The 12,684-nt window shown below is 41.6% G+C and overlaps 1 protein-coding gene across 5 annotated transcripts in view; it reads left to right on the top strand.

Moving 5' to 3' along the window:
* The window catches only part of fam13b (family with sequence similarity 13 member B), a 74,581-nt gene that overhangs the window by 53,744 nt on the left and 8,153 nt on the right, over window positions 1–12,684 (top strand). For 3 of the 5 annotated variants that reach the window (XM_069670641.1, XM_069670643.1, XM_069670642.1), the window contains exons 8-18: window positions 2,555–2,599; window positions 5,055–5,150; window positions 5,677–5,812; window positions 7,476–7,573; window positions 8,830–8,887; window positions 9,206–9,335; window positions 9,970–10,041; window positions 10,684–10,957; window positions 11,082–11,223; window positions 11,308–11,389; window positions 12,058–12,249. In XM_069670641.1, the coding sequence (XP_069526742.1) occupies window positions 2,555–2,599; window positions 5,055–5,150; window positions 5,677–5,812; window positions 7,476–7,573; window positions 8,830–8,887; window positions 9,206–9,335; window positions 9,970–10,041; window positions 10,684–10,957; window positions 11,082–11,223; window positions 11,308–11,389; window positions 12,058–12,249 (1,325 nt within the window). The remainder of the gene's footprint in view (window positions 1–2,554; window positions 2,600–5,054; window positions 5,151–5,676; window positions 5,813–7,475; window positions 7,574–8,829; window positions 8,888–9,205; window positions 9,336–9,969; window positions 10,042–10,683; window positions 10,958–11,081; window positions 11,224–11,307; window positions 11,390–12,057; window positions 12,250–12,684) is intronic. The other 2 variants (XM_069670645.1, XM_069670644.1) reach the window with 2 other exon arrangements.

The following is a 12,684-nucleotide window of genomic DNA, read 5'->3' on the forward strand; positions in this document are numbered from 1 at the left end:
GTGAGGTCATAAATCTTCTCTGTTGCTCCTGTAATTATTGTATTGCTGTATTTCATCGTATTAATAAGCACCTTGTTTTGCAATTTAGTATGAAAGATGCTCTATAAATAAAGTATGATTTGATTTGATTATATAACAGCCCTAAAGTGTTGTCACATTTCACTGTCACATCCAGAAGTACACGTTTGCGATCCTCAGGGGTGTAAAGTTACTCTTTAAGAGCGATCCAGTTACCTGTTTTTCTCAGAGAAATGACTAATGGAATGTTTTTCTTTTGAATGTTTTACAATATTTTTCAAAAAGGTTTTGTAGTTAATTACTGTAATTATGCTTTAAATGAGAAAAAGGACTGAGCACACATCTTTAACCCATGTTTTGTAAGAAGCCAGTTGAGGGTACGAGAGAGATGTGTGCTGATTTGTTTCTCTGTGTTGTTTCTTGTTTCTTAAACCAAAAGTGCTTTGCTTAGTGCACTTTTCCCTTCTGTCCTCATGGGTTGAACCATGTTTGTCAGCTTAATTGGTAAAAGAAACCTTATCATAACCACTTTGTGCTTCATCAGGGCCCTGATAACTCAGTCCTATCTGCCCTTCATGGTGTCCTCGGCGGGAGAGAAATGCCCACAAGGGCCTTATAAAGGGTTGCATGTTTGGTCCTCAAAGGCTCCTCTGACGCTGATAGAAATGTTATTTCCGCTGCGTAGGGAGAGCTCTAGGGTGGCAGCATCACCCCAAAGGCTGCTACAGTAATTCAGTGCACGTCTTCAGGGGCAAAATGGTGTAAGGACAGATAGTATCTTTGCTACTTAAGGCACATGAAGATTATGTAACGTCCTTGAGGACTCTATCTAGGATCTATTGTTAGTGATGCAGCCACCCAGCTCGGCCCCTTAGGGTACAACACATCGGGAGAGGCTGCTGTCAGATGTTATCAGAGCTTGGAAGGGACAGTCGCTGCAGAGGGAGCCTGCAGGGTGCGTTCTTGTTTAAAGGGCAGCTCTTTATGTTGACTAACAGGAGAAGAAGGGTTCAAATGAAGAATGATGAGACGTAAAGTTGGTCCAGATAACTGGGATCACAAATATTGATGTTGGAGAGATGGATGATGGATTGGACTTAAAGTCAGAAGCTAGTTTAAGATTATACAAGTACTTAATCAGTCAACACTTAATTTTTTTTGGAGTTTTTTGGCAGCCTGTCTTCATCTTACTCACATTAGCCATCAAGGTTACAGATTCAGAAAGGGAACGTGAGATGCTCGTTACATTCAAAGCAAAATAAGAATCAAGGACTGAGAGGGAGAAGCGATAAAAAGCAAAAGACTGCGATGAGGAGAACTTCAGAAAGACATCAGCAAAGGGTAATGATGAAAACTTTATTTGTGTGAAAGACAATGAAAGAAAGGCAAAGATGGAATAAGTAGAAGGAGAGGGCAGCAAGAGAATAAAAATGATAATCGATGACAAAAAGATAAAGGAAGGGCTAAAGGAAGATAGTTTGAACGTTTTGTGGAATGTGGTGAAAATAGCAGCAAAAAAACACGGGAAGAATTAGAGGAAAAGATGGAGAGGGAAGAATAAACATGGAGGGCATTACTGTGTCCTATCTGCCATTAATAATTCAGTCTGTATCGATCTACCTGTGGACTCCTCGCTGCATAAGAGTGTGTGTGTTTAGGAGCCAACATACATCCACACAAACAGCTTGCATAACGTCAGCTGCTGCTTGTCTAATGAGATACACACACACACACACACACACACACACACACACACACACACACACACACACACTCAAAGTCTATATGAGATGTAACCTTGCACTTGGGCATAATGTGAGCGACCTTGTGATGTGTAGAAGTGTTATATAAATCCTGACGTGCCTGTTTGTGTGTGTACGTGTGTGTGCGTGTGGGTGGGTGTGTGTGTGAGGCCAGCGGCAGGCTGCTGAATCAACGGACACATCTCAGCCACCTCCCTGTTTCATGCCACACACACGCACACACACTTCTCGCCTTTGGAGGAACATCGAAGAACAACTACCTGACACACACACACACACACACACACGCACACACACACACACACACACACACACACACACACTTGTATCTGATCAGCAGCGTTCAGCAGAGCTTTGCAGCCTAAATAACAATCTGCCCACCCAGAGTGGCGCCAACAACTGGAACTTTGTGTATTTGTGTGGGTGTGGTGCATTTCTTGAGATTGATATTTGGCAGAAGGGATCTTGGATTAGGACGACTGCAGCGAGAGCATAAACTCATCATTCTGACTTGCACACATTTTTATTTAACTCTTTTTTTAGCACTCACTTCTAAGGGCTTCATCTCCTTCTCTGCCTCTTTAAACAAACTCTACAGACACATGAATTGTTATTGTCGTTCCTCTTCCTTGTTTTGACTCTTGCTGGCCGACACCGACGCCCTCCAAGGTCATGTCATGTCAGAATGGAAAGGGAGTCGAGGAGTACGGGATGTTCTAACCATGTTGTCCTTTCCCCTCTCTCTCTCTCTCTCTCTCTCTCTCTCTCTACAGCTCCCACCTCTCCCCTATATCCATCCTGCCTGCTGACTCTGCTGAGTAAGTACACACATGCACACACCACTAACTTCATCCACTCATACACATACACTTCTTTATGCACACACACTTCAGATACTCTAAGAACCTGACAATTCCTTTTATTTGCAACTCTTACAAAGTGTGAAGTAAGCAGTTATATCCTGCAAACTGCAAACGAGGTGTTAGACATGGACAAGCAGGTTAGCTGAGGTGAAGCCACTTCAGTGCTCGAGGCAGACAGAATAACAGGAAGTAAGAATGAAGACGTGCAGGCAGCTCTGAGAGGAATAAAGTTTGGTGAAAGGTCTGAGGTTAAAAGAAGTGATAAGAAGCAGAGTGGACCTTGTGTTTGGATTATGAAGCCACACTAAAGCATTTTGCATGGCGCCCCAAGGACGCGAACTCAGCTATCACCTGACTGTCATACCTCCTCGCTGCATGACATGAAATCATAGTAAAATAGTTTTCTATGGTGCTATGCATTAACGTGAGTATACTGACCTGAAGGCTCGAGGGCAACAACACGTCTCAGGAACAACACATGAAAACTGAGATTCAGCAGTCTGATGCACTGATAACTGAAAGCAACATAACTGGTCCCATCAGTTGCATTTGTTGTATTCAACATATTATCAACTAATGTGCAGATTTTATATATTATATATTATATTCTTTCAGAAAATTGAGATGTGACATGTTTTGTCTGAATCGCAAATATATTCAATAGTATCTGATAAGAATTAGAAGGAGGATAAAGAGGGAGCAAATCCTCACAATTAAGAAGCTGGAACCAATACATTTTCAATTAATTGTAATGTCGGCTAATTGGTTCTTTAACATTTTGGCCCAACAATTTACCTGCAAGCTTTTTTTTCAGTACGCCAAAAAAATAGCCTTTAGTAAATTAGTAGCCCACCTGGCAGTGTTGATTAGTAAACCTTTGTTTAAGATTAAAGTAAAAACAGGAATCAAACATTGTAAATAATGAGCTGCTTTTACAGGAAATTGAATGCGTTTCATTCATTTGACATCTTCAGGGTTTCCTGTGTGTTCAAAAACAGCTTCCATTTCCAGGAATACATCAGAAAGCTACAAGAGCTTTGGTTTCCTAGACAGTCTTGTGTCACTGAGTGTGATTGATATCTTTATTTACCTCTGGCTACCAAGATGTGTTCAAGAGGCCTCCTTTCTGTGACAGATTTAGAGGACAGCAGCAGCTTACAAATGATGCTTCTTTTGATTGCATGTGTGTGCATGAGACCCACTGCAAGCCCATCATCTTAACTGCTCTTGTGTTAAGTAACTGAGCAGAAATAGCTAATAGACTGCATAATGCTAAAGTAAATGAGTGCAGGGATACATTATGATCGCACACACACGGTGTAGAAGGTTAAGTAAAGTCTCAGAAAAGCCTGTGGATCAACCTTTGCATGTCAGTGTGGAAGAGGTCAGAGTGTTACTACCGTTGTTACCTTTTATAGGCTGTGATGTCCGATCCCTTCCCGGCTCTAGTTAAAGCATTATTAATCCTTTCAGAGCCGGACGAGGATATTGACTTTATAAGGGCTCCTTAAATAGCCGAGGATGGAAAAGAAAAACATTTCAGTGTTTTTTAAGCTTTTAAACCATTGATTCAATATCAGTTTGTTGTTTAAAGCTCCTACCTTTTGATTAGTAGAGGTATTTCTGTTTATTTGAAGAGGTTGTTGACGTCCGGAGTTAAAAGTTAAAGCATGCACAAACCTGTGCATCACTACTGGGAACTGCTAAACCTTATGTTCTTGTGTAAATGTATAAAGAAAGCACTAAACATACCTTGATAATAAAGATGATATAATGATAATGGACCTCAACGCTAAACCTTCCCGCTATGACAAGACCTGCGTCACCCTATCACAGTTCTATTCCGCGATAACAACTATGTACATTGTCCTTTACTTAGCTGGATATTTTTATTGTCTGTGGTGGGATTGTTTCCTGCCATGGAGTCCAATCTCTACTGAATAAACATAGAAAACACGGCCACAGGATGTAATCCAAAGTAGTTAGTAAACCTTTGGCTTTGGTCCTGAGTAAACACAATGAGTGGTAAGAGGAGCAGTAACAGTTTACACTCATTACAGCTGAGCTAAACTCACTCCAGTGGAGGAGACCTGGCCTGCATCGTTACTCAGTGATTAACGGGATTTAAACACAGACTGCGATTGATCAGTCACTTACTGCCAAAGTTCAAGTGGGAAAGCCTTGCAGAAAACTCAGTCAAAAACATTTGGAAGAAACATGTTAAGGGTTAGATGTCCAGTGAGGTCGCACAAATAAAGTAAATACTGAATTCAAGAGTCACAAAAACCTGATAGCTTCTTTGTTTGTTCAGACCAAAGCTAGGACAACACAAAATCGTTCATGTTCATGTTTGAAAAAGTGAATTCACAAAGGAAATCTCAATAAATGTTTACGTCTTGTGTGCTCCCAGGATCATTCAGCGCACCATCAGAGCTGCAGTGGAGCATCACTTCTATGAGCTGAAAACCTCCATCGACCAAGACCTCAGCAACTACGACAGCCAGGGGTAAGAGTGCATACACACACAGTAACATTCACACACACACACATGAAAACCTGAATACACTTTGATCATGTGTAAGAGCATTTACACACCAAAGATCTGTTCGGCTTTCTCATGCAGGTGCAAAACAAACTGCTCCTCTGTGCACCTGCTGGTAGAAACATGCGTGACACAGATTCCTAAGTGGTTAAAGGTGGCATCAGATGACTTCAAAGACACATTTTTGTCATTGTGAACATTGTGTACAAAGGCACAACGCCAGACAGATGGTTCAGTTTACCAGTAAACGTGTTGACAGCTGTGGCGTTAATTAGCGAACTCTACATGTTTGGGGGGGAGCAGCTGTTCAGTGGTTAGTCACCTCAAGACAAAAGAAGATGTCCAGTTTTACACGCATACTGAAATAGACCGCTCTGTTAGCATAAGGGCACAGAGGCAGAGTTTTAACTTAGCAAATATGTTTAATTCTGTTAGGTGTGTTCGAAACTGTACAATTTAAATGACTGTCTTTTTTATTTTTGTCGTCAAGGGTGAGTCCCATCGAATCTGCAGATCCTGGAGATGAAGAGCAACAAACTGACCCTGAGGACAGCCCCTGCGACACTGAAGGGGAAACCCCACTCACACAGACTGAGCAGCTCATGGAAAGCCAGAAAGACACACAGGTACACACAAATTTATACCACACATGCCTATAAACAACTACTACTAACACATGCACATCCAAGTCATCCACACAATAAATGTTGCGTAAACTGATCAATGGCAAAAGCCTATTTGTCAAATTGAAAGTGAAATCAAATGACGATGCACACCCAGAGGTGGAGAGTTCCCTGAAAAGAGCACACACACACCACATAAGCCGTGAGCAGTTGCTGTGTGGACCACCAGCATATTTCCCATAGCTGACCTCCTTCCTGTCTCAGTCTGTTTCCATTCCCGGGCTGATTGTTCTGATATTATCAGCACAGTCCATCTTTGTTCTGCGCTGATTATTTCAATAGCTGGAATTCTTTCAGGGCAGCAAACAGAGAAACAACAGACCTGTGATATAAATATACACATAGATCATTAAATACTTCCAATGTAACTTTGAGTCATTAGGGAACAGTGACGTGAGGCTGAAACATATGTGAAAACAGACGCAATATTGTAAGACTTGTCATAGTGGAAATCCCCTTAGTGTCACAGCCCACGATAAAGCACAGTTTTTACCATCACAAGAACTTTTTAAGTTTCCAGGAGAGAGGTGGGTTAGATGTTTTCTTGGTACAGATAAGGGACCACTCCTTCGCTAAAGTAGCAAACCTCAAAAGATCTCTGTTGATGTTTTCTTTGTTGACATCTATGACATTAGGAGGTAATTACAGGTGTGTTTTTACCTCAGTCTAATAGAGATCAAAACTTCTTCGCTGCTGATTTGTTTGTCTTTGTTTGGATTCTGTCGGATAATTCAGTAAAAGTTACAGACTTAAAGCAACTTTTGTCCCTTAACATGACAGCTTCAAAAATCAGTTTGTAAACCCCTCACTTGTAAAAAGGGTATAGAGACTTTTCTTTTACGACTCTGCTCAGAACGCAATCTCTGATAAGATGCCAAAATTATTTACAGCACAAAATAAAGTTTGAACACTTACTCTCTGTTATAATACCAGTGTGACGTGCTCTGTATGCAAAGGGTCATACATTCCCACTGACAGATATACTCAGAGTCATCATCCTGCTCCTCACTCACTCGTCACACAGACTCACGTGTGAACTGCCACTTAGAGGATGCTATGCTGATAAACCTTTGCAGTTCAGTTCAGTTCAATGAGCACAACTTTAATCCTATCGTGTTTTCTAAACTGATATAATCTATATTAACCCCTGTAGTGTTATGATGATTGCTATGAAACCTACCAGTTTAGGTAGGAAGTTGTGACGGTAAAACCCTTCGCCTTCACTTTGGAATTTTTTTTTAACTTACACTTTAAAGGTTACAAAAGATGAGTCAGATAATCATAAGATTAACTGATAGCGTATACAAATTTCCTGACTTATTTATAGCTCAAGATGTAATGATAATGAGCGTTAATGTGTAGAGGCATCATTTGGATGTTTACTTTACTTTATTTCTACTTTTAAAAAAGTGTTCGTAAGTATTAAAAGGAAGTGAAACATCATGATGTATGTAGTTTGTAAGAGCAGGATCCACCTGCTCGTGAGATTCCTTTTTCTTTCTATTCTCCCATTCACTTCTCTTACTGTGCTCTACTTTATGTGTTAAACGTTCTTATTCCCAGCAACACATTTAATCTTAAATTCTTGCTTGTTGCTTTCTGGCAGGATTCTTTGGACTCTGGTGCCGCCCTCGAGGAGAGCTCGGGAATGGACCTGGACGCAGAGACGGTCAGAGATGCTGAGAACAACATCAACACTGCCAGGTGGGCTGATTGTCAAACCTTTATTGAGTTCAGTTTTACCTCTTGTCAAGAATGTATCAGCAACATTATTAGAGCGAGATGCTTTTAAGCCTAAATCATTTGTTAGGTAACAAACCTGACATAGGATGTACTAAGGTAACACTGGATTCGCAAAGTTAGTCATGTCTCCTCCTGTGATACCAAATTAGGATAAATCCTATTTAAGAATCTTCTGGTCCTCTAATAGGAAGTTTATGTAATCCTTATCTGATCAAGGGGAACTCTGGATTTAATTTAATTGACGTAGACAGACGTGTGTGCTAAATGTAGCCCGGTGGAGCTCAGTGATGTGGAGAGAGGGCTTCTCTCTTTGTCTGAGAGAGAGATTCATTGTCCTGAACACGTGCCGAGACGTGTTCTCACACTGACCACCTGACAGCTCACTCGGACATGCTGTCTCAGTCAGAGCTCATTTCGAGGCTGCATCTCAAACAGACCTCTACTGTCTCTCTCTCACATATTAACAAATGTGAGAATTTCCTGAAGCAGCAACTTTGAGAGTTTAGATTTAGATTTTTAAATTAGCAGCTGATTGTGACGAACACCGAAAATGTGTCAAATAAGATTATGACTCAAATACTCTTGGATCTCTAAAAAATCATCATGAAATTTCTGGCTTGTTGTTAACAGCAAGTGTTGAAGCGGGACGCAAAAAGACTGGTCTGCACATGAAAAGAAACGTCTCTAGGTTTCTTTACATATAAATAAACAACACATTAGTTGTAGATATCAGCGCTACAATAAGTATGTCTCATAAAAATTAATCACAGTTTTAGAAAATAAACAAGTTAGTTAAACAGCTTTTTCCACCGAGCCATCCGATTTTTAAATAAATAAAACTACATAAACACAACCCCCTTGTGCAATACTCACACATGAATTTATATTTCTCCTCTGCCTTACATGTACGTCATTTGCCTTGTTATATATATAACTAGAAAAATGTACCGGTACATATTTCTCAAATATCCTTAATATTTTTTATTTGGATTGTTTAATTACGGCTTCCTTATTTTCTTATTATATTTTATTTTCTTATGTATTATGTCTCTTATATTTTAATATAATTTACCCTTTCTAATTGGAGCCTCCCAGGGTAAGATTTTCTCAAAGTTGTACTTCAGAGTATTTTCATCACTTAACTTATAGTTATTATTTTTATTTTATTTTTTTATTTTTTTTCAAGAGTATCTTATAGTTGTTTTCTTTGCTTTCAGGCAGGACAATCAACCCTGTGACATCATGGAGCAAACTGAGACTGACACCATAAGCTGTGTAAGTGTCAAGAAGTGTGGATGTATCAATGTACGTCTGTGTTCTGACAGCTGTAGAAGAGCAGTTTTTACAGATCTGTAAAAGACAATTGGCAAAATATTGCCTCAAATGTATGTAACTGTTTCTGTGTGAGTAGGTCCTTTTACTTCCTGTTTCATTCTGCATAGGATTACTTTCGCTCCTTATTTTATACACCCATGCTTTTTACCTACTGCTACACCTGTATCTCGAATCATTTGTTTCCCCTATCCTTCATTCCTTTATACCTGATTTGTTTCTTTAATCTCTCTCTCTCTCTGTCTCTCTCTTGTGTTTCAGGACTCGGGTTCATGCCGCTGTGATCAGAACGCCAACACCAGCGAAACCAACCGGAACCACCTGTCGCCATGCCAACCAAAATCTGGCCAAAACCCCCACCTCCAGCTCTTTCCTGACAACCAGTGGGAAGGTAGGTACCCATGTGCCCTAGATATCACAGCCAAAGGAGACATAGACTTAAATTAACTTGAGATATTTTGTGATGTATTTCAAGAACTTAAACAGTGTCAGTAATTATTAGTAAAGGTCGTTGTGCATCACCTAAACTCAAATTTTAATTCTATTTATAGATTAATGAAACCAAAGAAAACATGTTTAAATGAGGAGACTTCTTTTCAGCACGGTCCCAAAATTATGATATCATCCCAGATCGGGAGAATGCATTTTTTTTCTGCCGTATATGTTTACACAATTTAAGGTTTAATTCCCTTCGTAGCAGAGAGTAACGTTGTTTAAAATCGCTCTTAAACCCTCTTTTCTGTCAGCACGTAGAGGCTTTATAATGGTCGTCTCTATGAATGCATCCAAAACAAATCAAAGAGAAAACATCAGAGCTGTCACCCTCCTTCATTTCACCATAATCTTGTCAAATATCCAGCATGTCTGAGAGAAATCATTGATCAGCATCATCACACAGATGTACTGGATGAATGTTGGTGAGAGATTGACGTCAATGCTCCTCTTCTCTTCTATCTCTCTCTCCCTGTCCCTCTGCCTCTTTTCTCCTCTTCTTCCTCTTTCTTGGCCTCCTTCCATCCAAACAGCGTCACCCCCCTCCCATCTCCACCTCCCTCCCATAGACTTCTCATGTATGCATCTGCAGAAAGAAGGCCAAGGTAAGTCTTTAATATGAGCCCACGCGTCCACCAGTCAGCCCATCCCTCCTTTCATCCTTTCTCCTCCATTTTCTTTTATGCTGGTTGTTCGCTGGTTTTTGACACAGTGTGGGAAGCTTTATTAATACATTCTCACATATTAAAATCTGCTTGTGTGATACTGATTATAATAAATATCCTGCATGTGAAACTTCCCTCTATCACATGTGTTAACACAGTTGACTTCCTCTTAACTCTCCTCCTGCTGCAGGGTCCTTGAGCAGATCAGGATGTTTTTCCTCCCTTCTCTCTCTTATTCTCTATACATTGTTTTTCCACTGACTCCGCTTCTCTTTGCCTCACCCCAGTCTCTTTATTGTCACGACCCCTCCTTCACCCTCGACTTTTTTCCCCCTCGACTCAGCTAATTAGCATAGCGCTGACAGAAGACGCTGTTAATCAGGCAGTGAGTCAGCAGGGTACTGAAGAAGAATATGAATTTGTTGTGAATGTAACAGCCCCTTCTTGGGCAGCTTTTGTATGCATCAAGTTGATATGTACACCACCTGGCTCACATGTAGCCAGAGGTTAAATATGTGTTCCCTCTCCTTACCTCTCTTCACTTTCTCTGACTCCCTTCCTTCTCTGTTCTTTTCTCTCCAGACCCCGTCCCCGCTTTTAAATCCTGGCAGGACGACAGCGAGAGCGGAGAGGCGCAGCTCTCCCCGCTGGCCGGTCGCATGGTTCCTCTCCCCCCGTTGCCCCTGGAGGAGGACGGCGAGGAAGACGAAGGGGAGGGAGGCCAGGTAGCCTCCCCCTCGTCTTCTCGCTCCCACCCTCACCTCCTGGCTCGGCGCTTCCTCGACTTTGGGGCGCACGGTGCCCAGCGGTTCCTCCAGCAGGACCCAGACGCCACCTCGCCCACCAAAGCACAGAGGTACGATTAGATGGGTTTAACATCCTTCATAAACTATTTGGTCTAATTTAGAGCAGAAGTCTGTGATCATGTTGTATTTTTTTAGCAGTTTATTTATTTCTATGTGTACCTTCTGTCACTCCAGGCCGCGGCGAGCATCGTTTGGCTCCAAAGAGGCGATGAGGGGAGGAGATTCAGTGACCCACCAACTCACCAAGAAGCTTCAACACCTGAAGAAGAAAATTAAACAGTTTGAAGAGCAGTTTGAGAAGGAGAGGAACTATAAGGTAAAAAAAAACAAAACGTTTATATTAAAGAGAAGTAAAATGATGAATCATTTTTTAGTAAAACTCCTCCTCTTCCCTCTGCAGCCCTCTCATGGCGACAAGGCAGCTAACCCCAAAGTCCTCAAATGGATGACCGACCTCACAAAGATCCGCAGGCAGATTAAAGGTAGAACCACTTGCTCTTTTTCCTCTCAGTCTGCATTTGTGTGTGTGTCTGGGTTAGAGTGTCTGTGTGCCATCCTGTTCCATGCTGGACAGCTTGACCCTCCCCACTCCTAACCTTTGACCTTTGTAACAACATCGCATGTATGCTGGTCTAACACACACACAAACACACACAAACACACGCACACACACAGACGTGGCTCTCACATGCGTGGCTCCCACCCTCCAGTGTGCTGGTGCGTCCTTGTGAACCCACATTCATGACCTATGAGGTGAATTCGATCAGGTGAAACGGTGGATAAGACGATGATTCTGTACATTTTGAAATAATACAAAAAACAATCTTTGTAAAATGTAGGATGTATGCACTTTGTTAAACTTGTTTTCCTGTAAAGTATGGCTCATTTTTTGTCCAGAGATACTCTCCTCCCCTTTGACGAGTCTCTTGTGCACCGTTTCACCGCTCTGAACGCACCTCATGACACTCATCCACCCTCCATGTGAGGTGACGGCTCTCCTTTGCGGAGAACGCAGTGGCCGAAACATTTCTCTCTGTTTCAAATCAAAATTGAAAACAACAATAACGCGAGCACCCGCTCTCCACTTTCCTCCCTCCTCCAATCGCCCAACGACCCGATTGATTGATTGATTGACTGATCGGCCAACCAGGACGCCAGCACCACCTTTTACCCAGAAGCACGCTGAGGCACCAGGCTTTGCTCCATTCATACAGACGCCACCATGCTCCCTTCTCCCCTTCCTCCTCCTCCTCCTCCTCCTCTATCTGCTCACCTCCCCATCACACACTCACCCCCCCTCCCCACCCCTACTCAGGCCTGAGCTCTAGACCGTTTCACCTCAGTAAGTACCAACCCCTCAGTAAGTAGACATCACATACACTGCTGTACACAGTCACAATGAGGCGGCATCATGACAGCATCTTGCTTCTTTGCTTTCCGTGTGTTTCCTGTTAATACTGCATGTTTGGACGGGAGGTTTAACAAAAGATAGCCTGAAGAAACAACAAGGAGAAGGGCAGTTATGTTTCATTTTTAATGGGGGAGTTCACTGAAAAATTCACACTCTGAGATGTTGAATATTTGCCGACTATTCAGTAAAAACGAATTTTTTATTAAGTTTTTATTGCGAATCTAACTGTACCATAAAACTAATTCACAGAGGAACAGATTTATTGGCACATAATAAGACAAGATTATATCAAGTAGCTAATCTTAAAATAATGCGTGAAAATGTTTCCAGTTCGTACACAAAAACAACAGCTTAATTTAGTTTCAA

This window comes from Semicossyphus pulcher, unplaced genomic scaffold (genome assembly GCF_022749685.1).
Source record: "Semicossyphus pulcher isolate SPU_LCO1_2020_fin unplaced genomic scaffold, fSemPul1.0.p SCAF_2, whole genome shotgun sequence".
Classification (NCBI taxonomy): Eukaryota; Metazoa; Chordata; class Actinopteri; order Labriformes; family Labridae; genus Semicossyphus; species Semicossyphus pulcher.